Below are 27,106 nucleotides of genomic sequence, written 5' to 3'. Positions count from 1 at the left end.
GAGTCCTGTAGATCTCTTTTAGCAATAATTCAAATAGATTTCCCTTGGATTATGAGAGGTGATTATGAAAGGTAATAATGAGAAGGGGAAACCTCCTCTTTAGAGTCTTCCATCTCTACCCAACTGACTCACCTTTTCTACAGCTTCATTAATTTTCTGAAAATGAGAGGGAAGGTTAAATGGGCCTCAGCATCATTGCCAACATAAGGGATGATCACTCTTTTACGATACGTTTTTTTCAATGTAGTTTAGCAATGTGCTAAGAAAAATATGGAAAATATGCAAAGAAGTCATGTGATGAAATCACAGTGCAAACTTCTATAAACTGAACCTGAAACACTTTTAGAGCTTTCTTTATAGCTGACTCTCTGCAGCTCACTTTCTGGCTGTCTATGTGAGAAGAATGGGATTTTATCTTAATATATCTCAAACAAAGGTCTAGTTTAAAAATGAAATTTAATTATATAGGGACTTCGGAGTTAATTTGAAGCAATACAACTTATCTGCTATGTATTTCAGGACAATGATATTGTGAACTGATAGGTTACATAAAAACTAAGCTTGATGGTTTGGGTTTGTTGTTTTTTTTTTTTTTACATACCTGTAAGAATATTTGCTTAAATGCCAAAAATTTATACTTTTCAGCTTCAAGTGAGTGAGAAACATGTATAATGCCCCTTATACAGGATTTGTGTAGTGAAACAAATGGGTGATAATCTCCAACAACAGTCACTACAACAAAATGCAAATTTTTATCAGAACTTTTTGATTTCTGCTGGTCATGAAAACTTTGTCACATTTGGCATCAAAATGAGGCCTCATTGCAATTTTAATAGAGAGACTGTTCATTATGTGGAGATGCAAGCTACAAAAGTACTGATCAAAGTAAATTAGCTTGGATCTCCATCCTGCATAATAGTGCCTTCTGCGCTAGGAAGCAGCATTCAGAAAAAGCTTGTGTGGCTTTGTCATAACCTGTCACAAGCAGCTACTCTCACCGGTGGGTACTGTTGGGTACATATCTGCTTTTCTGCCACACTAGCATTTCACAGGTTTGAGTTGTCCAGGAAAGATGTTGCTAGAAGTTAAAACATAATGCAACTCTGCTCTGGAAAAGGGAATTATTTTGTTGTTAACATTACAGAGAATTTCAATGGACCTGCTTAAAAAACAAGATATTTATCATTGGAATGCTAAGTCATTTTGTGAGTGCTCTTTTAGATTGAGTATTTTACAGATCATTTAAAAAAAAAAAACAGGAGGACATTTAGCACTGAAATAAACATGGGTGAAATTTTAGTGCTGTGCCTCTTAAAGGACAGGTATCTCGCAATTTAATTGTCACTTGTAAAACAGCTGACTGGATGCCAGTGAGTAGAAATGTATGAAACATGCATGCATATATGCAGGTATTTATTGTAGGTAAGATGGAGACATTGTGCATCTATATTAAATCTATGAACATATGAAGAAGTTTGCAAACGACTCATTAGAAAGACATAGCAAAGGAAAATTAACATAAGAATATCCCAACTGCTTAAGAGTGACAATAAAATTATGCAACAGTTTAATAAGAGAACACAGATTACTGAAACCAGCTGGATACATAGAAGGAGCCTACACAGTGGGACACAGCTCTACAAATTTGCATTTGCAAGAGAGTAGCTTCAGTTTGCTTTGTGGAAATTGCTGGGGTACCTTATCATACACAGCCAGCAGTTCAGCATCACATACATCAACAGAGTTAAAAAATCAGCTGGCGATTTACAGTGTAGTGTGGTGACAGCTTTGAATGTACAGTGAATGAACTGGGTGGAAGCAGTTTTCATGGGGAGCAAACCAACTCTAAGACATACCTTTTCCTTACACAGTTTATCTGCTATTTAAGATACTGTTTCTAGACTCTAAGGAGATAATGATGTGGATATCAGGAATGCAGTGGTTTGCAAAACCTATGTGATCATTTGGTACAGATGGGCACAAATTCATCAAAGGTAAAAGGTGTTCGGATAACTGGACACTTGTTGAGGAAAAAAAGAAAGAGTAAATCCCCTAGGCTAATGTCACAGATACAGGTTTTACTTTTTAAATTTTGATGATTTTATAAACATGCAAATTTCTCATATTGTTAGATTGGATAAAAGATGGAGCCTTATAGAAATATTAAATGTAAAAAAGTCAGTACATTTTAAAAATACTTTAAAATAATTTGTTTAAAGAGTTTAGTATATAAACGATTCTGCTTTTTACTTCTTGAAAAATTTAGTGTGTTCCATATTCGTTCCAGCTACACCAACATCTTTTTCTATGCACAGCATAGAATCTGTCCTTCAGTTCATCTTTAACTGGAGTAACCTTTAGGTTCATATTTTCTTGATTTATTTTATTAATATGTATCTCTTCCTGCCATTTGATCACCTCATGTTATTTTCGGTTTCCTCTATTTCTGCATTCACTTCATGTGAGTGACTGAATCTCTCTTACATTACACGTACATAGATTTTAATTTTTAGTTTTATTAGACCCTTTTATTATCTAGGATTAGAGTTAGCTTCTACCATTTACTTAAGAAAGCTTTGGTGCAGTAGCAGGAATCACTGCAGAGAGCACCAGGAGCAGTAACCACTGGAACAGGTATCTGCATTTACTCACTTTTCTGAGGTGCCTTTGTGTGGCATCACTAGGGTGGAGGGGCACTCTCCTTCATTAACAAGACATTGAAATTCAGTATAAAAATTGCTCAAGCCCAGCTCAAGGCTGTGCTCAGTAGGTCACTAGTCATTTCTGGGACTCTCACTGTGCCAGCAGCAGCGTGGCCCCCTTCCTCCTCCTCTTTCACATCCCTGGCTCCTCAAGGTCAACAGGAGCCAGCACTGACTCCTGATGTGGGCTGACATTTACCCCACTTTCTGTTCTGCATGTCAGTTGGTTTGGCACTGAAGGTCAGTTTGTCTAACATATCCTGCATGAGATGAACACCTCTTTCCCACATTCATCCGTTTCCGTTCAGTAGTTCAGCACAGAGCTTTTAATCAGTGTGGATTATACAAAGACATGCACAGTGCAATATGCCATTCACTAGATACGATTATGATGACCAAATTTCAGCTGTTTGAGGCAGGTAATTCCTATCAGTCCTTTCCAAAGCACCCCAGTTCAACAATGGTTTGTGCACACTGCAATATTTGCTTTATGTTGAATAACAGGTGACATAAACCTTTGTTCACATACTGACATGGTATGACAGTAAATAGAAGTGTCATACATTGGACATCTTCCAGTCTCCACATCAGCGTACCTACTGGACATGTCATCTAGCACAAGTGCTTTCCCATTTTCATTTCCTAAGTGTCTTTCTACGCGCTGTCAAAGCCTCTTTCCTTTTCACAAATCCTTTAGTTCCACTGTATGCATCACTCTTGTAAAATAATGATTCCAAACCCTGCTATGCCATTCATTTGTTTGCAATATACCACATTTGTTTCTAAGGCAAGTAACTTCATGCTCCTTTTAAGTCCATGTCATTCTTTCTCTTACCTTGAAAATTCATGGATGAGATTATCTCTTTGCTTCCTCTGCATGTAAATTACAAGAAGTTACAAAATTCTTCACTGGCTACAGTTTAAGCTATTGCTATGTTTCTTTTGTGCCCTTTTTTAATTTGTGTGAGTTATCTTTTCACAGTAAGCATTTTCCTGCCTTTTCCTCAGTCTATCTTTTTTTGCAAAACATGATTTGTTGGAGGTTTTCTTGCACACTCACTATATCAAACTCATTCTCTGTCTCGGCACAGCGATCTGTGACCTGTTGGGCCAATTTTGGATCAGCTGTCTTTTATTTGCAATATTGTTCTTTTAGGTATAGTCAGTGAGTCTGTGCAGTACTTCTCACATGGGAGGTTTTATAACTATTTTTAAATTTAGCAGCCTTAGCTTTGCACCTTTTCTGAAGTTTTGGGAGTCTTTGTCCTTTTCAGTTTGTGACTATAAGTATTTTACAGCTTCCACTGTAATTAGTCACATAATGTTATGCTACAGTAGGTTAAGTCTGGTTGTGAATGTCTGAGTAAGACATTTCATGAAAAATCACTTGTACAGACACAGCTTTGTACTGGACATTTCTATACAGAAGCCATTACACAAGAGATTAATTCTTCTCCTTTGGGCTCGCTGCAGTTTTTATCCATGTGAGTGATCCTATTGACTACAAAAGGACTTTTCATATCAGTCATGATTGTAGGACTGAACTCTTGTCTTCGTATTTTGGAGACAATTTAAGGCCTGTTCAGCAGCAGCTGCTTGTGGCATGGAGTGGAATACATATCCTGTGCCAAGTGGTCAGGTTCACACAGCTTATTGCTCATCCCAATCTGATGAAAACCAAAAAGCTGCCCTGTTTGTCCTTTCCATTGCTCTTCCTGCAAAACAAATGTCAGAACACGTTGTGGAATAAGAACGAATGGAGCAACATTAGTTGCAATTTTTTTTCTTCTTCATTTTTAAGTAAGTGCAAAAGCTATGAGTCTGCTGCTGTTCCAGTTATTTGGTAGTTTCACTAATTGTAATAAATGTTCAGAACTTTCGCATCTAAATAACAAGGGGTTTCTTTACTCAGTATGATCACTGGAAAATCTAGAGATTAGTTATAAAGTATCATTCGTAAGTATTTGCCAATTATTTTGCAATTTGAAGTATCTGATTTTTTCATCTTTCATCCGGTTCACCTGCAGGGACAGCCTTTTTCTGAGGCCATTCACTGTGTCAAGAGAAATGCTCATGAAAGTTATTGTTCCTGAGAGAAATAGAGAAATCCTGCATTTACCCAGTGATTTCTGGGACTATGTTTCTTCTGCCAGTAATGATTTAGTTATAAGCATTCTCCATGCAAGTCCATCTTTATAAAAGGACATTGTGTTTTGATTATTTAGAATCTGAAGTCACAAAGGGCATGTTGTAATTAGATTTACTTCGGTAGGTATTTTAGTAGGCAGAATCCCCAGGGGAAGGTTTCTAATAAAATCTGTATTGAATATATTCATATGTGGAAAGAACAGTCAATATTTGAGATATGAAATGTCAATAAAAGTAAGAAAGTATTAGCATTCAGTCTATGTTACAGTGCACAGCCTCGTCAGAATATTGCAGCTTTGTTTCACGAAGTTTCTATGTGCTTTTAAAAATATAATCTCTAAAGGAAAATAGAATTAGGCGGTTAAAGACAGAGCTCCCTAGTCGTGAAAAAGGGTAGCTTAACGTAAGAGAAGATATAAACTAAAATACATATATATTTTAAAAACTAACTTATGGAAATGAAAGGTAAGGTAATGGTACTGTTTTTCATTACTGTGAATGCAGATGAGAGAGCCCCTTTCTAGCATTCAGGCGTGTGGCGAGTCACTGGCATCCTAATGGTGGCAGAGGCCACTCAGCAGTCTGCTTGTTATTTTGTCTTTCTCCACTGGCTTGGATAAAAGATAGCAATATAAAAAGGGTTAAGGCAGTGAAAATATAGCAGAATGTTGTTCCATTAGCTTGATGTCCTCTTTAATAAACTTTTAACCTATGTATGGATTCCTGTGATACCTACCAGTCCTGAGTTCACTGTCAAATCCTAAATCAGTGGCAGAGGAGGAAGTTTTTATTTTCCAGTCAGTTCTTCAGGGATGGTACCATCTGCTTCCATAGTCCCAAACAAATCACCAACAGGAATTCAGAACAGAAACGCCCCTAGACAGGATAATTTTCCCTCAGGGCCTGCAGTGTTACAAAGCACATGGCATAGGATGCAATTTCATGTCTATTCTCCGGTAAGCAAGCACTGCCTGGAAGCCATCCAGGTCTCTTACATTATGTCTTTTCTCTTGCTGACCAGCCATCAACAGTAATCTGTTCCTTCTAGCCTCTCGCTCTAAAACTCATAAGGCGAGTGTTGACCTGCACTGATTGAACTGCACAGTTGGGTTGGACTTCCTTCAGCCTGTTGTCTCCTTCCCGGTCAGTGCAGATCCATTTGTATCCCCCTTCCACCACAGCTGCAAGGAATCAATGAGCAACATTTAAATCCTGAGAGCTGTCAATGTATTTACTGCATTGGAACCAGTCTGGGGGGGGGGGGGGGGGGGGGGGGGGAAGAAAAAAAAAAACCCACACTTAGTTTCCAGTACAAAATTCCTACTTATAAATTTAAAATATACCCCTCATGAATATTCTCTAACACTAACTGTAAGTATCCCATTTGTTTTCTATATTATCTGTGGAAAAGGCTGAGTTAATTCAAATAAATTCCATGTGTTTATTCATGGAATAAAGGGAAACAAGGGAAACACAGCAAATTATTTGCGTATGAGTTAAATTACCACTATGGGACAAAGTTTAGGAGTTTTAAATGATGCTGTAGAAAAGCAGATGTTTAACTCCCAACAGCTGCTCTGTAGATAGCCACGGTCACCTTTCTGTCTTTCTCTAGCCAGCACCTATGAGACTGACATGAATTGAAAACTTTTGCTAAGTTTCAAATATGAGTTACTTCACATCAAGTGCTGAGATGACATTAAATACTTCAGCACGTTTCCAGAGTCCCTTTCTTTTTCTGTTATATGGTTTTATTTAGTAATGAGCAGAATTTGTTGGATTTTTTTTTAAAGGAGTTTGTGCATGACTGTCTACCATGCTCTGTATCTATCTACATGTCTATCACATCGCCTGTTTCTCATCTGGAGTCCATTTCGGGGTGAATAAAGGTAAATGTTTGTTTACAGTATCCTTTGCCTACACCTTTCATAGCTTTGCAATTCACGCAGCATTCACACAAACGCACGCAGAGTCCAAACATCTTCATTAATGTTTGTATTGTTTTATTCAACCTGTAGGTCTCCTGTAATGGCTGGAGGTCTGTTTGCCGTTAACCGGAGATGGTTTTGGGAGCTAGGAGGCTATGATCCAGGATTAGAAATATGGGGAGGAGAGCAATATGAAATCTCCTTTAAGGTAAGTCATCAAGTCACCTTATATGATACTTCCTTACTTGTTTGGTGTAAGACTCATGTAGTCATGATGCTTTCATTCATACTGACTTTTGTCCTTTAACTAAAATTAATTTACTACAATACTACTTTTTTCTTTAGGAATTCCCACTAGTTTCACAGAGAATTATGCCATAAACATGTGCTCCAGAAGCCATACAAAAATAACAGAGAGTACAGTTCCCTCTGAAAAATGTGGTAGCTTACCATCATCAAAGAATGACTTCGTACCTTGTTCCTTTTATTATCTTCTCCTCTTACCTTCTCTCTGACACTGCATTGACTTCATACTCAAGTGTTGAGCAAGTTATTGAGCTCAGCTCAATAAGCCAACAGAGAACTAATCCAGAAGAAAAGAAAATTGCATCATTTTCTGCCCATATCAAGAAATTTAATCACCTCTGGGAGCAGGCTTCCCTGGAGTCAGCTCAGGGAAATGGGTGGACATGGAAAGAGAAAGTCTTAGGAAGAGGGAGCCCTTTCGGTAGCAGTGAATCACTAATGACCTCGGCTGCTATGACCTGTTATCTACAGGCCAGCTTTTCAAACTCAGATGATTTTTTTTAATTGCATTTCAATTATTGTAATGACAAAATATGTGGGGAGTTTTCAAGTGCTCAGGTTATGTACAGCCAGCCCTGGTATATCCTTCTATCTTCTATGTGGACATATGTATTCAAATCAGTTACATGGCTTTTACGTGTTGAGTTGAAAGTCTTGTTACTTTCCACATGTAAAATAGGTATTTGCATTAGTTTGGTGAGGACTAACATTTCTAATTTTGAAAACTGAGTTTATTGTGTTCCAGTATACCCCAAGACGTAAGAACTTGACCTCATAGCCTTTATGCAAATGTCTTGGTAGAATTTCATCACATAGGTGAATCGAGTCAAGTGTATTTGGATAAAGCTTGGAACTGAAATTAGAATTTACGTTTAGCTTCAGGATCTTTCCAACCTACTTCCAAACTCTGGCAGTGTAAAGCTCAGTAAATAAATTTAATATGTCAGCCATGACTAATATCATACATCTTGCTGAATCTGAGTTTCAACAGCGATTAAAACAGAGCTGAGGCTGTTCTGTTGAATGAAACATACAGAATGACCTGACACTGGACTGCCAGGCTGTCTTTACAGGAGTTATCAAGAACAGCAAAATGGTTTAGTGTTAACTGTGCAACTCTCTTGTTTCTCCCAATCATTTTTATACCGCAGCAAAATAAAACAGGAAGGCAGGGGAAAGCAAACAGCTAGACAGTGTACTGAGAATATATTGATTTACCTTCTGTCCGTTTAGATTGTTTCAGAAGGAAATGTAGGTAGCTGCTAGTAGCTGACACAGCGGTCTGTCACAGGTCACCCATGATTTTATTGTCCTATTTCACATATTCCTTTTATTTGTTATCACAAAGAATATACTTGTAATGCTCTCCAGTCTTTATATAGAAACCATGGTAACAGCAGTGGAAACTGAGATACTTGATTGTCCCAGTGTGTTTTGCCCAAGTGATAGATTTTTTTCTGGAGGCAGCTGTGTCACACTGGGTCTCATTTCAGTCATATCTCCTGATTCATCTCATTGGTGTATACTGACTTTAGGGTCCCTGTCCTTTCTTATTAGCATTGAAAGAAGAAAAAAAATACTCTTTAGAAATTATTGCCAAATAGGAATGACTTTCTATTAGAAGAATTTAGCAGATGTAAGTTTTTAAAAAGAAGACTGCTGTTTGGTTTGGAGTAACAAAAAAATGGAGAAGAATCATGGAGGCAGAAAGGAGAAACAGTTAAGATTAGTTTTTTATTATATCAGAATCACCAATATCAGCTTGGAAAAGGTTTCTGCTTCAACAGTTTCTACAGTAGCTATAGATTCAGTCATCTTAGAACTTACTTAAATTGAGGACAGGTTAGCCAGGCAGTTTAATTTACCATCTTTATGCACAAACCTTGGGAAGATGGTGAACTTGCCATCTCTCTGTTATTCACTAAGTCAGTGAAAAGGCCAGATGACCAGCCTGGTTCAGTTCCCTCAGTTGCTTGAGTGGGTCTGAAACTACATCTTACCTGTTCTTAGAGTGTGCACGTCTACAATTTGTGGAAGTGTCATAGGATGGGTGCCCTGTGTTAATGCCATGTCTCGCATTAATGTTACATTGCTTGGCAAATACTTATTTGGAGTATCCTGCCTCAAGAGCTCTCTAACCACCAGATAGTTAGCTATTTAGCTATTCCTACACATTTCTTCTTTGATTCAACATAAAGTATTTTGTAAAAATGCGACTGGTTTTCTTCAGGAAGTTGCAGAAAGAAGCCAATTTGAAATGCCCCATAATTGTGGAAAGTTTGTATTTAGAGGACTATTTCAGGCTGATCTTTAACCTCAGAGACAGTCACAGTGTTCGTTTCATGTTCATATATCTTTTTTTTAACTTTGAGATTCATTTGTATGAAAGCTGCAGTATAAGGGTAGATAAACAGTCTGTCTACTATAAACAGAGACCAGGCTGATGACACAACCCTCCCAGCATCAGGCTGGGGATTCTTGTGGTTAATTCAGACACAGTGATGTAGTTACAGAGGGATGCATGCCAGGGTGAGAGCGGTCAGGAGCTCCCTGAAATGAAGTAGTGTCTGGTTCATCTTGAACTGGTTGCCCTTCTGTGTGAGCTGGAGTGAGGAGTGTTTGCAGACCGTTTCTGGTCCTCACTGATGCATTTTAAACTCTATGGATCGACTAACTACTGTAACCCTTCTGCTGAACATTTCAACAGTAGGTCCAGGAACTAGAGAATCCAGGTAAGCTGTGGCACATCTTTAATTAGCACACTAATGTTTTGATGCAAAGGAAAGCTTACAGGTATGTTCAGGAAGATTTTTGTGTGTCATGTTTATATGTCTAAATTCACTGGTGACAAACATGGAATAACATTTAAGAAACAGTATATGTTTGATATTCTGTGTCCTAATCTTATTTGGAGAACAGCTCCCTAGATGTTGGAATGCAACTTCACAGAAACGTTCACACATTATACAGGGAAAAGATCACTTATCAAGTTCTTGTTAAGGAAAAACATCTTCTCAACCAGAAGCCTCTGGATTACTGTACCAGAGACATCCACAGTTATCCCCATGCCTCAGCTTACAGGAGTGTTTGCTACAAAGCAAGTGGGAAGCCATGAGTGCCCAGTGAGGGCATAGAGAGTCAGAGAAATTGGATCTTTCAGAAAAGTGTGATGGCTAGATCTGTGCTAGTCAAGATTCAGTAATACAGTTTGTCTAAAGTCCTCTGACTTAAGGAATTACTAGCTGCTTCATTGTGAACTTACTGTCAACCACTCGGCTCTTCTCACTGTAATCTTCCACTGTACTTGGCAAGCCCCAGACATGCAGTGAATTAAAATCTGGTGCTGGATCAAGGGCCATCATGCAAGCTCAAAGGAATCACTAATAATAACAAAGCCGTATTGCTTTATGAGTTCAAGATGCTACGACAGAGTTCAAGGACTGATTAAAAATTCGATTAGCAGGACAAGTGCTTGCCTGGGGAGTCAGGCAGCAGTTCCTGACAGGAAGAGGCCAGACCAGATTTAGGAAAGGTACTCGGGCTGGGGAGCTTGGAAGGGAAGTGTCAATTCTGATGTTTCTCTCGGGCTGTTTCACTAGACTTGGGGTGACAGACACCGGGCTTCAGTGCAGAGGACATTCCTAACCAAAAGTCTTTTTCTGGGGGAGAGGTTGCATTATCTTATTGTATAGAGGCAGAAGGTGGTGTGAGCAAAAATACATGTTTGGGTGTGTTTGGGGGAGAAGGGTATTCGATGGGGAGCGGGGGAGAGACTACAGAGAGTCAGTCTGCAGTGAATCTGAATTTACTGCAGCATAATTCAGTAAGTTTCTCTGAAATACAGTACGCTTTATAATGTCTCTGTGACATTTGGAATTGTGCCACAGCAGAAAGAAAACTTCCTCAAACTTCAGGCATGACTATTCCAGGTGCTGAGTTGTCAAGAACACAGAAAGACAGGTTAAAAAAAAAAAAAGCCTCTGCTTAAAAAAATTTGCTTGACCTTTATTTCTTTGACTACAAAACCCAACATATTTCTCTCTTGTTCTTTTCTTGCTTGCAAACATCACTAGAGAGACTAGCAGCAAGCGTAGCACTGGGTGCCATGATGTTTAACTGCTGTTTTCAAATCAGGGTGTATGCATGCACATTCAATGGATGGTGAGGCAGCCGTAACCCGTGTCTCCAAATATGACCTCTCATTAAGTAGTTTGTTCGATTAATTTTTACATAAGAAATAATGTGCAGTTTTTAAATTTTTTTTGGCAGCATAACCTCGGGATCAATTTTTTAATTAAAAAGATGTATGATCTCTTCCTGACTGTACTGCTCAGGATGTGCTAGACTTGTGAAAGCTGGCAAAACACTGGAACTGACCTGATTACTAGTGTCTCTTCTCAATAACCAGGGATACTGCTGTTTAGGAAATCCTGTAATTTACATCTGTTAGAAAGGCACAGTTTATCTAGTAGTCTCCAAAATAAGAGTAACGAAAGACACTGATTTCCTGTGTTTGCTGAAGATCTTGGTGGTGGGTTGACCCTTGGCTGGATGCCAGGTGCCCGCCAAAGCTGCTTTATCGCTCCCCTCCTCAGCTGGGCAGGGGAGAGAGAATATAACAGGGCTGCAGGGGCACAGTCTGCCTCACCATAGTCTTCGTCATGGGCTGCAGGGGAATCTCTGCTGCAGAACCTGGAGCACCTCCTGGCCCTCCTTCTTCACTGACCTTGGGGTCTGTAGAGTTGTTGCTCTTTACATAGTCTCTCTCTTCTTTCCGGCTGCAGGTGTGCAGGTTTTTTCCCCCTTCTTAAATATGTTATCCCAGAAGCACTACCACTGTCACTGCTGGGCTGAGCCCTGGCCAGCAGCAGGTCCATCTTGGAACTGGCTGGGAAACTTCTAGCAGCTTTTCACAGGCCACCCCTGTAGACCCTCCCTCCCCTGCTACCAAAACCTTGCCATGCGAATGCAATACAGTCTTTTACAGTGGTCGTTCCTTAGGGATTGTAAACCCTACCTTAACAAAAACGCTAGTGGTGATACCCTGGCCTCTCTGAAGATAGTCACCTGTATCTAGAGTTGTTTTATACTTCTCCCTGCTGACACGTCTTCTAGGTTCTCTTCATCTCTGTTTCCTAACACACACCTCCAAGTTCATTAATCCCTTTCTTTATCATCATTATCAACATCATTATTAACTCCCTCCACTGCTGGCAATCTTGGCAGGAGATAGGGAGTAAGGGCGCATTGCAACTTGTCAGTGCAGTTATAATCCATATGAAGAACTGAAAAACATGGAATATTGCCACTTTCCTCAGCATTTTAGAGGTGCCGGTGAGTATTGCTGAAATACTCACAGTCATCAGTTCCCAGTTTACATGATGTGGCTTTAATAATATCCCTGACAGGAAATCCCACTCCACCACAACTAAATGGTTTTGCTGTTTGTGAACCCATTGCAGATTTGCAGTCAGTGATCCTATTTTTCAATTTTGTTCTTGCATTTAGCTGAACGTTCTCACTACATGTAAAATTTCACAGGAAAGTATTCTTTCTCCTTTTCTACAACTGCTAAATCTGTTCTTTCGGCTTGCATTTCAGGAAGTGTGACTGAAAAATCCCATAAAGTTTTTATATTCTTATTTTCTGCAACTTTTTGAGCCCCATTGTGGTAATACATTTCACCTGCTTGTAGTCCATCCTTCTTGCACAATGCTGAGAGCACCAAGCTGCCAGCTTTGCATGACATACTTTATATTCCTCTTTTGCCAGTTTACTGTTTGTTTTTTTCTTCCATCCATTTCAGTTTTCTCACTGTTGTCTGTCTTGCTACTGACTCTCAGCAGCAGTATATTTCTCAGTTAGTTTTGAAGCCTGATCCAAAATCCATTCAGTCCCCCCTCAATCTTCCACATAATTTGCTGTATGTTTATGTTCCTGTTCACAGCAACACATCCTCTGCTGCTCAAAAATCATGAGTCTATTACTGCAGTAATTATGATTACAGTGTAGTATATGGATTGGAGTCTCTTTCTTGCACACACAGTATTTACGCTTTCCAGATAGTCCCCAGGCTGGATCACCAGTAACTGGAGAGATAAGAGGGGGGGACACGACACAGGACAGGACATGACGGATGACACAAGACTAAGCAGAATGTAATTTTAAAGACAAAAAAGTGGTGTGAAAAGAGGGTGATTCACCCAAAATCCCACAAGAGCTCTATGACAGAGCCAAAAAAATGCATCTATGATGTCTAAGCTCCAGTCAGGAGCAAAGCCACATAACCACAACTTAATTTCTTTTAAAGCTTGTGTTAACGCCTGCCTTTTGCTTTCAACCATCCCTAAAAAGTCTTTTGCAGCATTCTCTTGGAAGAAGCTATATAAAGCTAAACTGTGATACAATATATAGTTGACACGTAAACTACTGTTCTTTTCGACTTTCCAAGCTGAAATTGCATTGGGTTGGTTTCATCTTTGGTTTTTGTACCTCAGCTGCAGACCAGGTTCATTGTTTTTGAAAGAGGGAAGTATTAGGGATCTTGAGAGTTTCATTGTTTCCTACTTAGGTAAACAGAGAGGCATGTGTTGTGATACCATTTTGCCAAATGTCCCACACCACCTGAATTCCTTTCCTGGTACACTGGAGGCCTGCAATACTTAACACAGAAGTCGTTCTCCAATTTCTTGCATTTAGTGCATGTGACATAAAAATGCACATTTTAAAGGCAAAGTTGCCAGAATTCATCTTCCCAGGAAAATAGAAAAAATGCTTTTCAAATCATTCTGAACCTGGAAGATAAACAGGAACAGCTGCTAAATGTCTTTCAAGGCAGCCCAAGATTCATTTCAATTACCCCGCACGGTGCACCTCAGGTGCAGCACAGTATTTTCAAGTTTTATATCTATCAAATATAAGCCTAACACAAAGTGTTATTTTCTCCCACGTGTTATCGCCTCAACATATCTGACAGGTTTTTTTCTAATTTCTTTTCTTTCTTTCTTTTTTTTTTTAACCGATATCCTACTGCTTTAGGAGAAATACAATATATGTCTACTTCAGCTCTCATCGTCTGAGTTAAAGTCATACTGGCCTATATATATGTATCTTTATATATATTTATTTCTGCTTTCTTGTCTTTTAAATTTGTTCTGTAGCTAAACCTTTGCCTGAGTCAGAATGCTGTGCTGTCCACTCTTCAAAGGCTAAGAAATCTTGATTAATCACTGTAATATCTCCTCTAGCCTTTGAAATAACACCTTAATTTAAAAAACAAGAACAAACAGTAAATATAGGTCTGTACTTTTGTTGGTGCACTAGGTTGTTTTGAAGACAGCCAGAGAGGAGGTTCCTGCTAAAAAAGGTACAAGTGTTGTAACATACAAACAAAATATTGGTAGAAAGGTGAATAACATATTTTTTTTTTTAAGAAGGGCATTACACAACTTACTTTAACACTATCATTTTAATGATTTTTGATATGTTTATGAACATGTTTTCCAGTGAATTAGGTAATGGGATTAAATGGGTGAGGATTTAAAGGTTTTCTTTAAGAAACAAATTTTACAAAATGTTTTTGAGAAGAAATAATGATCATGTCTGTATGGCATTGCAAGACTGCTCTAGGCAGTAATGAACTATTTTGGTATGGAGAGAGAGCATTGGTTTGGGTCTCCATTTCCAACCTACCAGTAAATTTCCCCCTGGGAAGGACTGTGTTCACTAGGAGACCAGGTGGGATATCCTCACCGCAGACACAGCTACTGAAATACTCTTGATTCCGTTAACATACGTGCTTCCATTTGGCAGAGTGATGCCCAGGACAGCTGCCTTTATTACCCTGTGCCACTAACCCACAAAAATTTTCTCCTGAGATGCTAGTGTGTGCACTGTAAGCACCTCCCCTGAGCTCCTATGCCTTAGTTAACTCTGTGGTGGGAGGTGGTAAGTAGCAGATTCCCAAGTAGCTCTCAGCTGTACCTGACTGCACAAGGGTGTCTGTGGAATTTCAGGGCAATGCCAAGCCCATGATCATGCCCCACTTTTGGTGGTTTCAAACCTTCCTTAAACATTTACACTAGTGTATTTAGGTTTGTCCTGCAATGAGGACAGACCTCATCCTCAAACATTTCATTATCATGTCTCAGCTGGATGGTACAGCTAACAGCTAAGGGACTGTAGGGGCTACTACACAAATTACCTATAACAGGCAGCTACCTGAATCAACTTTGCAACTCAAGCCTTCACTTTAACCCCCATTTTCTCCATTCACAGTACGAACAGCACAGTCAGGTCTCAGGGACTGAATTCCAGCATGCTACCTTCAGCAAGTGCTTTAAGTCACAGTCAAGTGCTAAATTATCCCATACTGCAGTACTTAACATCTGCATGTTCAGATTACTATAATCTAGTCCCAAACTCACAGCCACACTGCCAGGACCAAGCAGATATAACCACTGTAACACAAACAGGCAAGCAGAGCGAAAGAGGCCAAACTCTTGCCCATTGTCACTATTGTTTTAAATGAATGGAATTGATCATTTTTGTTTTCTGTGATCTCAAAAAGCCAGTAGCTACAGCCAGCTGGTAGGCAGGACAAAAGAGACAGTATAAGAAATGCATGGTAAAAAAGTGTAGAGGTGCACATTGCTCTCTGCAGACTTCATGCAGAATGTCAAGTATTTGTGATCACATCATATTTTCCGATACATTTTTTTAAGCGTCTGGTTACTGGTGTTTTTAATTCAGAGCACACCAACTTTTGGATTGATTGCTTTCTATATGGAAATTGTTGCTGAAACTTTTGGTTGTCTATGTTCTGCTCTGCTTTAGCCTCAGTCGCAAACTTATTTCACACCATGTTGCTGCAGAGTGCATCAAATACAGATAAAATTCCTTTGTATGTGTAATGCATGGACCTAAATTCTCATCCAGAATTACAGAGATGTTTCATGAAGCATCTTTATGTATGTCCATATAAAAAGACATGGAAAAGACAAGTCATCTCTCCTTCTCAGCTTTGGTGTGGTTTTCTTTTAAATTGGGTGGGAAGAGGGTTGGGTTGCTGGTTTTTTTGTTTTCAATCTAAAGGCTGAAAGCTGAGACCACAAGTGTCCCTTACACGGAATAACAGCCATTCTGTTCTAAATTTGTTGGGAACAAAAAAAATTTTAGCCAGGATTAGGAAATATTTTTTATAATACCAATTTTTTCACTCTAAATTAATTCAAACTCTTGCTGCGTGGTTGGTTTAGGATACTTAAAGACTCCTGGGGTTTTGGAGGGAGTTGTTTTGGTTTCCATTTCCCTGATTTGCAAAGTCAGATTGCTTTTTTTGAAATCACAAAGTTATGAAAATTGTCAGTGTGCTATGTAAGTCATCTGGTAGGCAGGTTGGGTGGTGTTTGGTGGCTTTGCATTGCCACAGCATAGAAAATCACACCCGTAGGTTGGCATGATTCCCATAGTTCCGCTGACACGGCACGTAACCTTGCTCTCACATACGCTTTGCAAAACCTAGTCATGCTAGGTGAAGAACTGTGAAGAATTCCTTACTTGCTGTCCATCAAGATACAGCTTGATTTTTAGAGCCGTGAAGTACTTGCGGCTCTCATCAGTTTTGACTGAGTTTTGGTTTCTCAGACCTGAAGCATCAAACCTGTGTAGTCCAGAGGGTTCCATCTGTTTCAGTATTAAAGTATTAATGATGAAACGTAGTGGCATGCTCCTTTTCCTCTGTCTATGTAAATTTCATGATAAGGAAATTTATTTTTGTTCCTTTTACTTTACAAAATGAAGAGCATCCTTACAAAATGAAGAATGTCTTAGTATTTGAGCTCTGTATTCACTGTTCAAAATATAAGCCAGGTGTTTGGGGGGAAAAAAAAACTTCCAATTGACGGCTTGTTTTACTCACATAGCCTTCTTCTGAAATTTTGATCCTGTATGTTTTAAACAATAGACACAATCATATCTTGATTGTGTTGCAGGAGGACCATTGATAGGTGTTCTAAATTTGTTATATGTCTTCATTTTGAACATACTCTGCTTTTGCACAGTGAGATTCCAGGTAGGAGAGCCTGCCGTCTTACCCAGTCCCAGCTATTTATGTTAGCATGCTAAGAAGGCCACCACGATGACTATGGAAGGGGACAGTACAGGATAGCATGTTGTTTTCACATATGGATTACTTCAAATTCCATTTTTGCCTCATTTGTTTCCAGGAATCATTCTTTCACTTTCTTTCTGTCTCCTTTGCAGGTGTGGATGTGCGGAGGTGGCATGTTTGATGTTCCATGCTCTCGAGTTGGGCACATCTACAGGAAGTATGTCCCGTATAAAGTCCCTTCTGGAACCAGCCTAGCACGGGTGAGTAATTGGGTCTTGCTGTTTTTCCTTTTCATTCATCATCAGTTTCTTCATGCTCTGTAAACCCTTAAAACGGAAAATGATAATTTCTTTATTTTTCTGAAATGAGATGTGCAATTGCTGCACTTGTGCTGCCTTCCAGAAATAAGATTGCCAAGAATAAAATGGAAGCTTAAGAATACAGGGTTGGATGTCTCAGCACAGGAGTGCATTTCATGCTGATCCAAAAGAATCTAGGAGCAACCTAAGGCTTATGGCTCTCAAATTGCAGTGTTGTCAGTCATAGTTTTTACAAGCAGGACCAATTTGAATGCATTTTCTTACCAGTCAGCAGAACAGGCAGAATCTCAGCGAATGGAGGTGTTCTGAGGTAAAAGGACTGAGTAACAACGATTTGAGCAACTGTCTAATCATTGCGTAAAACCTGGTTGTGGAATACAGCCAGCTTAGAGCCATGTAAGTGCGAAATTACAAGACCTCTAGACATTTCTCAAAGACTGCTGAACACATCCATATCCATGAGGGGCTTTTTGCTCAAGAGAAAATGTTCTATAACTTTCTGGAGATGTTCACAGGATGTCAAAAGATGGGAGACAAAGGGCACAGATGTAGCTTCCAGGCAGATACTAGCATTTGTTCATGTTTGAGTTTAATCTTTTCTCTTTTAGAGGATTTTTTTTTAATAAAATGGCATTAATATTAAAGTCTGTATGTTGCCATAGGGTAATATTCTATGAATCATAATTTTTCTTAATAATGAAAATGTGGTAGGAACAAAAGAATAAATGTCTTGCTTTAAGGGGGAGATATGTTGGTTCCAGCACCACAGGACCAGGCTTGCTGTAGTAACTGCAGCAGAGGAAAGGAGCTGCCTGTGCTGCCTGCCTGACAGCTGGCTAGGCAGAAAGGATTTGCCTTAAAAGAGCATCAGTGCAGACAGTGCAACACAAGGCACAGTAATGGGATTAGTGGTGGCCACAAAAACTGCATTGACTAAATTGTGAGATGAAAATCCGTACAACTCTGTGTAGTATCAGAGTTTCCCCATCCAGATTTTTGTACTGGCTGAACTAAACTGCTTTGTTTATAGTATCCCTTGCAAAAATCACGTACAACTTGAAACAAGAATTCCAAACCTCAGTCTCTGTTTTCCTCTATTACAGCACAAAGTATCTCATTAGAGAATATGCTGTCTCATGCATTACCTGTAGAAGCAAAATACAATTATTTCTATTTGGACTGCTAGCATCTTGTACAGTTGAACACTTAAGTAGCTTTCATGGAAGCACTGTGAGTACCTAAAGCTATCAGGTAGCCACAGCCTGCAGCCTCCCTGTATTATTTGCTTTAGCTTGATTTCAATAGATCACTCGTGAAATATTACCAAAAACATTCCGTTATAAAAGTCTCTGCCCATGCACAGGCTGACTGCCCTGTATCTTGTGGGGAGAGATCCAATGAGCTGATAGAGTGGGTCTCATGCTTCCCACTCAAATAATGGATAGTTTCTTCTGTGTTGTGGCATCCAAAACATGATGCTTAGATAAATTTCTGGCATATATTTATCACTGAAGGAAGATTTGAGTTCTCAAGTTCCCAGCTTCTTTTCAGTACAATATTCTAAACCAAAACATTGGTTACATACATTGCATCAAGGCTGCCAAGAGCACAAGATCTTCTGTGCATTTGAGTATTTGGTCCCCAACCCATCAAACTGTCTGTCAGTTTAAGCCTGAAAATATCCTCTATTCTCTCATCCAAGCCAGAAAAGGAAAAGCAAGGGCATATTCATCCTCAGTGTGTCAATCCTTTTGATACACATCATTTGTGTTTCAAATAAACTGCCCCGGGTGGAGCTGTTAAGCAGCATAATATTAGGGGAGTATGCACAGGAGTGGCCCAGATATCCCAGCTATCTTTGCATTATCCTCCAAATATTATATTCACCAAAGATTATAGCTTACCCTTTGTAAGTATTTTATCTAAAACTTCCCTCTAGTTCAAGAGTATAATGAATAACACACTCAAGAATATCTGGAAGTATTATTCCTGCTGCCAAAAACAATGCTTTTACTACTAAATAGTTTCTGCAAAGGGTTTTGCTAAATCTTTTTCCATCTCTGCTATGTAAAGGAAAATGCTGGAGATGCTCTTCACAAAGGATTGAGCCCTAGGAAGCTAATTTTAAAAATGATTGCAAGTGCCCCTTCATTAATCAAGGAAAAATTTCCCCTCGTGCAGATACTTGTGCGTTAAAGAATAACAGATTTTCCCATCCTATCCCACAGCAGCAGCACAAGGGATATGAAGACTGGAGATTGGAAAAGTACAGAGCTTCTAGACAAATTCAGGCATAGATCAAATCATGCCATGGGTTTCCTTTCAAGCTGTTTCAGCTTAGGTTCGCCCTTAATAAACAATGCTTACAGTGAACATTTTACTGTCCCTTGGGATTTCACCTCTCTGTGTCTTTTAGCAGCAAGTTTCAACAGACAATTTCAGCCAGCTACGTCATGCCCGACCAATCTAGATGTCTTTTTAAAGGGCTGTGACCTGGCATGGAAATCACATACACTTCTATAAATGAGAAACTTGTCAAAAACTCTGTCTCACCTCCCCATCATTCAATAACCATTAGTGTACCACGTGCAATAGTATGTATCATGACATCCGTTTTCTATGTCCTTCTTATTATATTTCCTACCTTCTGATCTGTTACTCAAGACCTGCAAGGCCTACGGGTATTTTTTGCTGGCACATACCTCATAAATTGAAAAGCATCTGCATAGGAAACACCCCGTCAGTGAAACTGGTTGGTGGCACAGTGCAAAAGTAAAGCAAGCTGTAGACATGTGTAGTAGATTTATAAATCAGACTGTGACAACCAAATGCAGATAAAAAAGCTGAACACTTTTCTCTGGATATGTCTGAAGATGTTGCTGTGTGCCAAATGAAGTCAGTGTCCGATTTACAGGTGATTGCAGATAAAGGAAGATTAATAGGTACCCAGGTGTCAGCACTGATTCCACATTATGATGTGGAAGCACCACATAATTATTCATTCATTTCAAACCTGTCACCCTCTGCACAGGACTGCAGTGACTAATAACTACTTTTGCCTGTTTGTTTTAGGTAAGACATATATAGAAAGGGACCCTCCAAATCTTAGAGTCCTATGCCCTATTGCCCTGTTAAAAACTTCTGAATTGTTTTACTCAATTATTTTAGTTGCTTTGTGGTATTCTTGACTGTTGCTTCCTTTTTAACAATTCTAGCTATGTAATTTTCTTTTAGCCAGTTATCTATAAAATATTATTAGCATTTTCTTGTAGGTGTATCTCAGTTTATTATTTTATTTTGTTTGCTGTTTGGGGGAGATTTTTTTCTATTTGTGATTCTATGAAAGCCTTAAGAAATTCATCAGTAAAGCTCACTGTTCCGTAGGATATGCAGAGATGAACTAAGAATTTTAAAATATATCTACAGAAATCTTTTTTGTTTGCAGGTATTTTACACAGCATTTTAGCATTAACTACAGAATATTAGAGCATTAGGCCTTTCTGAAGGGAGAGGCAAGCCCACTGAAGTTCAAGTCTGGATGCTAGCCCAGCAGTGTGGTGAATCCTAACCTTAAGTTGAATTCCTCCCTGCACGCCAGGACGTGGAATCCCACAGCACAGTGATCCTTTGACCCACGGTGACATTTGCCTCATTACACAGTGTCGCTGATTTGGAACTTGCGTGAGTTTGGGTTCATGAATTCATCTGATAAAGGTGGGTTCAGATTTCCCACCTGAACCATTTGCTCAATCTTTTTGCGTGGCTTCAAAGGGGAACTTCAAAGAAATTTTCTGTAGCTATACCATCTGGTTCTGTGTCAACATTTGCATTTTTGACAGAGCTTCCTTTAATATTATGACCATTTTGGTCGTGTTTTGGGTTTTTTTGTTTGTTTGGTTTTTTCCCCCCAGCTACAAATAATGTTTGGGGTTTTCTTAAAAGTCACGAACATTTTCTTTCCAGTTTCCAGACACAGTAAAGAACCAAGGAGAACTGGTTAAGTAACAGCTATGTTTTCTCATAACCGGGGTGCAACCCGATAGATGTGGCATGTAGTTAAGGGAGCGCTGCTGGCACTTTCGCAGTCACCTCTGTAGCACAAAGTCCGTTATGATTCAGCAGTGACAGTAGGCAGCTGAATCATCAGCTTAGAATAAGCAAATTATTTAAGAATCAAGCAAGAATCAACTTCTTGCAACAGCACAGCTATATGGTAATTATGATTATACAATGCAGCTTTTAAGTTTCCATTCAAACTTTTTTCATTTAACAGATTTATAAATTCATCATTAAAATTAATTAAACCAAGATCTCAAGGAGAGCACTTACCAAAGAAAATCCTCAAATTAGTATCTTCTAATCTTTGAATACAAGAAAATCAAAGTAATTTCTTTAATGCTTTTTTATTATTATTTTCTCCAATAGCAATAGTTTTGCTTTTAAGATAATAAACGCAACAGGACAGGCAGCTTAGCTATGCAAAAGGAATACAAAGAAGATGGAGAACTAGATGCTGCTGGACAATAACAACATCAGAGTAGTGGTAGCTACTTTCCAGGATCTGTTCAATAGTCTAGCACTGGAACCAAAGTTACGTGGGTAAAAAAATTTATTGGGAATCAGGGCCCTAAACTCTCTTCCAGGCTTAGCTGCAGAGGTGGGTTATGGGCCTGTATGTGCCCACAGGGTATGGGTCTGTAAAGGGAACATGGCAGTAGCCAACAAATCTGCAGAGACATTGTTACACTGTGTGACTGCTTTCCACAGCTCCCCTACAACCAGCCTGCAGAGACCTGCAGCCGCAGAGCTGGGGGCAGGCAGCATCCTCATGGGGACCGTGGCCATCCCTGCCCTCCAAGCCCCACGGACTGTCCTCAAGGGAGCCAAGGAGCAGAGATGTAGCTTTTAGGTAGTGGGCTGGTTTTTTGGCTTTTTTCCTCTTTTTTACAATGTGTAGATCTTACAGATTTTTGTGGTGGAAATGAAAACCTTTATAGAGAGAATGAAATCCTGGCTGTTTTCAGATGACATCTGTGGAATTTCAGTTCTAGGTATTTGCAGACTACAAGCTGAGAATAAATAGTCTCTTGCTTCTCTGCCAGCTGTGCTAACTCTCACAAGATTTATTTATATACACCGCCAGCTTTGTCACCTAGTTAGCATGCTGTCTTCCATGGAGAAGCATTTCTTTTATGCCTGCAGACATCTCACTATTTGGTTGGGGTTTTTTTACACAAATACAAACTATTGCTGGAATGGAACCCAGTTAAGTTCTAAACACAGTTAAGTGTAAAGGACCAAAATAAGATACCCAACAGGGGGAAAGGCTGACAAACACTAGCTCTGCCTAAGTTAAAGGCAGTTAGGCAAGAAAGGGAAAGGGATGAAAACCCCCATTTAGACATAACTGGTGTGGGCAGCTTAGGTGTTGAGATCTGAACGCCACAAAGCTGTAATGAGTATCCAGGAAATGTTTTATTGTGCTTTCACTGTGGAAATAACACAGAAATGAGAAATGATTGTGTTCTGACACTGATGGAAGGACCTTTGCATGAAATTGAGAGTAACGTTTTTCTCCTTGAGTGCTCTGGAGTTTTGTACCATGCTGCCTCTGGCATATTAATCCATACTTGTTGGATGGGCTCCTCCAGTCATACTTTGTTCTGCTCCTTCCTGATGATTTATTGTGACATTATGCTACCCATATTCCAGTGGATCATGAAGTATAGTTGTCTTGACTGGATGGATCCCAATGCACTTTTAAAATACATTTTATGTAAAACAAACTATATTATATTATTTCCAGCCAAATTAAATACAGCTGCTTCCAGAAGTAAATAGGGCACCCATTCTGAAGTAGCAACACTGTTCTTCACAAAACAAACAATAAAAAACATTTAAATTAGGAAGATGATGTAGGTGGAGTAAAAATAAACCCCACTGGAATTTTACTTGGAAGGAAAAGAGATTAATATGTCAGTTGTTGCAGAGACTGTTGTGTTATTTTTAGCAAATAAACAGTCGTGTCCTCTCTTACATTTCACAACTGCAATACAGTCAGGCCCCAGACATGCTGTGGTGATTCATATTTAATTGGTATAATTAAAGTGATTTTTTATGTGCTAGCTGATGAGAGAAATTACTACCATGACAAATAAGACGACACCAGCTGGTGATCCAGCTTCCTGGAAATTGTTCAGATTATGTGTAGGACAACAGGAGCTCATTACAGGATCCAAATGTTCCTGTAGTAGTTTAATATTGACGAAAGTAAAGTCAGTGGATTGGGGTCAGGGCTGGTTTCATGCAAACAGTGAGACAAGCACAAAAGTGGAAAAAAAACCAGGTTATGCAGATGAAATGAAACAAATAATAAAATCATTGTGCTGCTTTAGTGCCACCAGATAACAAAAATTACTTTAGAACACCTGGAGAAATTGAAAACAGGAATTAAATTTTTATATTAGTTTAACTGCTGTATCTAGACATCTAGAATGTCAATTGGAAAAGATGCAACTAGAGGATGGAGCTGTGCTGGTTTGCAATGAGGAATACAGTACAGCTAGGTAGCTCTCTTACTAGTGCTGTCATTGCTGTCCAGCACACCAGCTACAGGTACAGAATGTGGAACTACCCCTCCCGTATTAGGGACCAATCTAGTTGAAGCTTGCTTAGAGGGAATATTTATTAATCTGTCCTTTGACATGTTCCTGCTTGCTCTACTTCTCCATTCTCATTGCCAGCGTCTACTTTCTTCTCACTGTGCTTATTTGAGTAATACCACGTCTCTTGAAAATGACAGATGTTCGTACACGCTTAAAAAGGACAGTCATTTGATCAGAGAGGTGTATCTTCCCTACTCACTGAAGAAAGTGAAAGGGACAAAATGGTCCATGAAAATTTTCTTCAAGTGGAGAAGTCCTCATTTATGTCTCTCTTTCACCAGTCAAGTTGATTTAATCTCTTTTATTGAAGTCCAGTGTGCTGATTTCAGGTGGGGTAGAGTTAATTTTCTTCATAGCAGCAAGCATGGGGCTATGCTTTGGATTTGTGCTGGAAACAGAGTTGATAATGCAGGGATGCTTTAATTATTGCTGAGCAGTGCTGGCACAGAGCCAAGGCCTCTCCTGCCTCTCACCCACCCACCAGCGAGCAGGCTGGGGGGCACAGCTAGGACAGCTGGCCCCAGCTGACCCAAGGGATGTTCCAGACCATATGGTGTCATGTTCAGCTTATAAAGCTGGGGGAAGAAGGAGGAAGGGGGGATGTTCAGAGTGATGGTGTTTCTCTTCCCAAGCAACCGTTAAGAGATGACAGAGCCCGGCTTTCCTGGAGATGGCTGAACACCTGCCTGCCCACGGGAAGTAGTAAACGAATTCCTGGTTTTGCTTTGCTTGCATGGGTGACTTTTGCTTTACCTATTAAAATGTCTTTACCTCAATCCACGGGTTTTCTCACCTATTCTTTTTCCATCTCACTGGGGGGAGTGAGCAAGCAGCTATGTGGAGCTAAATTTCTGGCTGGGATTAAACCACAACATCCAGGTATCAGTGACATTATGACTTACTGTCTTGTAGGCTGTTGCTGAGTGAAAATAGAAAACAAAGTCAGTCTTAAATGTGTGAGTTTATACAAACTTAAAGAAAACTTGTCTACATATAAGCCTGACAATAAATGATTTACCAGAGAGTAAAATTGTAACAGTGACACAAAACTTAATTATATCAAGAATGCATATGTGGGCAATTGATGACAGCTGATGAGTCAGTGTGGTTTCCATCACTGTTGTATGAATCTCACAGCTTCTTGGTGACAACTGTCACAACCTCACATATAGAAATATGCATCTACTGAAATGTCATTGTGCCTTATTTATTCTCATACAGAAATTTTTCACTGAAAATTCCAAGAGAGAGAACAAGTTATCATTGGACTGTCATGGATAGGTCCTGAGAAACTCCTTAAATGTCCATCTAGATTTCCTCTGATTTCTTTACATTGTGTGGCAATTCATGTAACTGATTAATATTGAATTCATTTAATTGCTTCTATTTTATTTTTATTTTTCCTTTTTTTCTATTAAAAGATCTATTAAAAGATCAGGGTAACCAATCTTGTAGTTAGTAGCCTTGCAATGGATTTAACAATGAGGCTAAGCTACAGCAGTTTTCAGCTGTAGAGGCATGTCTCATTTTTCCTTTCCATATGCATTTAGATGAGGTGTTCACATTGAATCCAAGTAAGTACAAAACTGATTCTTCTTATTGATAAAGATGTTTAATGCCATTTGAGAAACTGGCATTTAAAGGAGTTTTCTTTAGAAGATTATGCAGAGAGTAACAAAGACAGAAATCAAGAAGATTCAAATCTAAGTCTTATTTTGTTTGTTCTAAATTCTTTGTAGATTAGTTTCACTGTGAAACTGGAGTGCTTAAATGATGCTATAAGACGTTCACAAAATGCCACCTAATCTACTAGGCTCTTAAACTTCTTTGACCTATATGTTCTGTGGCAGTATACACACACATGGTAAGATCCTAACAAAGGCGAACTGCTTAGCATCTGTTTTGCAGCTAAACTCTCAAGATTTGGTAGCTATTCATAAGCATTCCTGCTTGTGGGGCTTAGTATACTGATGTGCTCAGATTGTGTCTGGCCTTGCCCAAGGCTCAGGCAAGGAGGAAGTGACCGTCCTTTCTCCACCGCGTCAGACATTCAGCCAGATTGTGGGAAGGGCAACTCTGGGAGACTCATAAAGAACTTGAAATTACATCCTTACCTCACAGTAAGTCACTTGATAGTTAGGCCTTAAAGTGTTCAGAGATCGGTGCTTTTGTTTTGGTTGTGCTCCTCTGCCTTTCTGTTGTGATAAGGTGAGTAAAAGACCAGCAGCTCATTGACATAATTTGGAGAGAAGAGTTACATTCCTAGGAGGTTTCTCACGTAGGGCAACTTTTCATGCTGTTAAAACAGCCACAGAACAGGGAAGTCAACTTACAAGAGTTCACTCATCTCATCTTGGGCAGCCTGTATTTTTGCTCCAGGAACATGCTAGGCTGGCATGTTCTAGATAGGAATGTAAATGCTGTTTGCCTTTATTGTGCAAGGTTGCACCAGACTAGCTTTCAGGACAGCAGCTCTTCCTGATTGCATTCAATTTAAGTATGGGGATTCACTGCAATCTGAAGTTTTCCTACTAGTCTGTACGCATTTATGTTTAAAAGGAAATGTGGTGATTACTGAGCTTGCATAGTCATAAGGTTAAGAAACCCATGCTAACTGAAGTCAACAAACCTCTTTAAAACTAATGCGTTTGGATGCCAAGTGCTTCCTTCCTAGTAACTGGCAACTTCAGAGAGTCCTTCCCACTACTCCAGGGCAGAGTTCCTGCAGTCATGTTCATAAACAGTCTGGAGATTTAGAGCTGGCAAACCAAGAGTTTATTTTTTTAAAGGGGAACCTGTTGAAATTCAAAGGGCTGGCTCATAAGGGTTCAGATTATGACAGCAATGTATAAATATGCTAAGGATGACATAGAGGTTTGTTGTAGAATCTAGCAAAGTTTGGGAAGAAATTTAGCATATGATGGAG

General features: G+C 39.3%; 1 protein-coding gene across 1 annotated transcript in view; it reads left to right on the top strand.

The window, feature by feature from the left end:
- The window catches only part of GALNTL6 (polypeptide N-acetylgalactosaminyltransferase like 6), a 484,972-nt gene that overhangs the window by 433,781 nt on the left and 24,085 nt on the right, over positions 1–27,106 (top strand). Inside the window, exons 7-8 of the mRNA XM_055798003.1 lie at positions 6,869–6,986; positions 17,348–17,455. Of these exons, the coding sequence (XP_055653978.1) occupies positions 6,869–6,986; positions 17,348–17,455 (226 nt within the window). The remainder of the gene's footprint in view (positions 1–6,868; positions 6,987–17,347; positions 17,456–27,106) is intronic.

The sequence above is a fragment of the Falco peregrinus genome, chromosome 2 (assembly GCF_023634155.1).
Source record: "Falco peregrinus isolate bFalPer1 chromosome 2, bFalPer1.pri, whole genome shotgun sequence".
Taxonomy (NCBI): Eukaryota; Metazoa; Chordata; class Aves; order Falconiformes; family Falconidae; genus Falco; species Falco peregrinus.
Note: the sequence above shows the minus strand (reverse complement) of the source record. Positions and strands in the feature narration are given on the sequence as shown.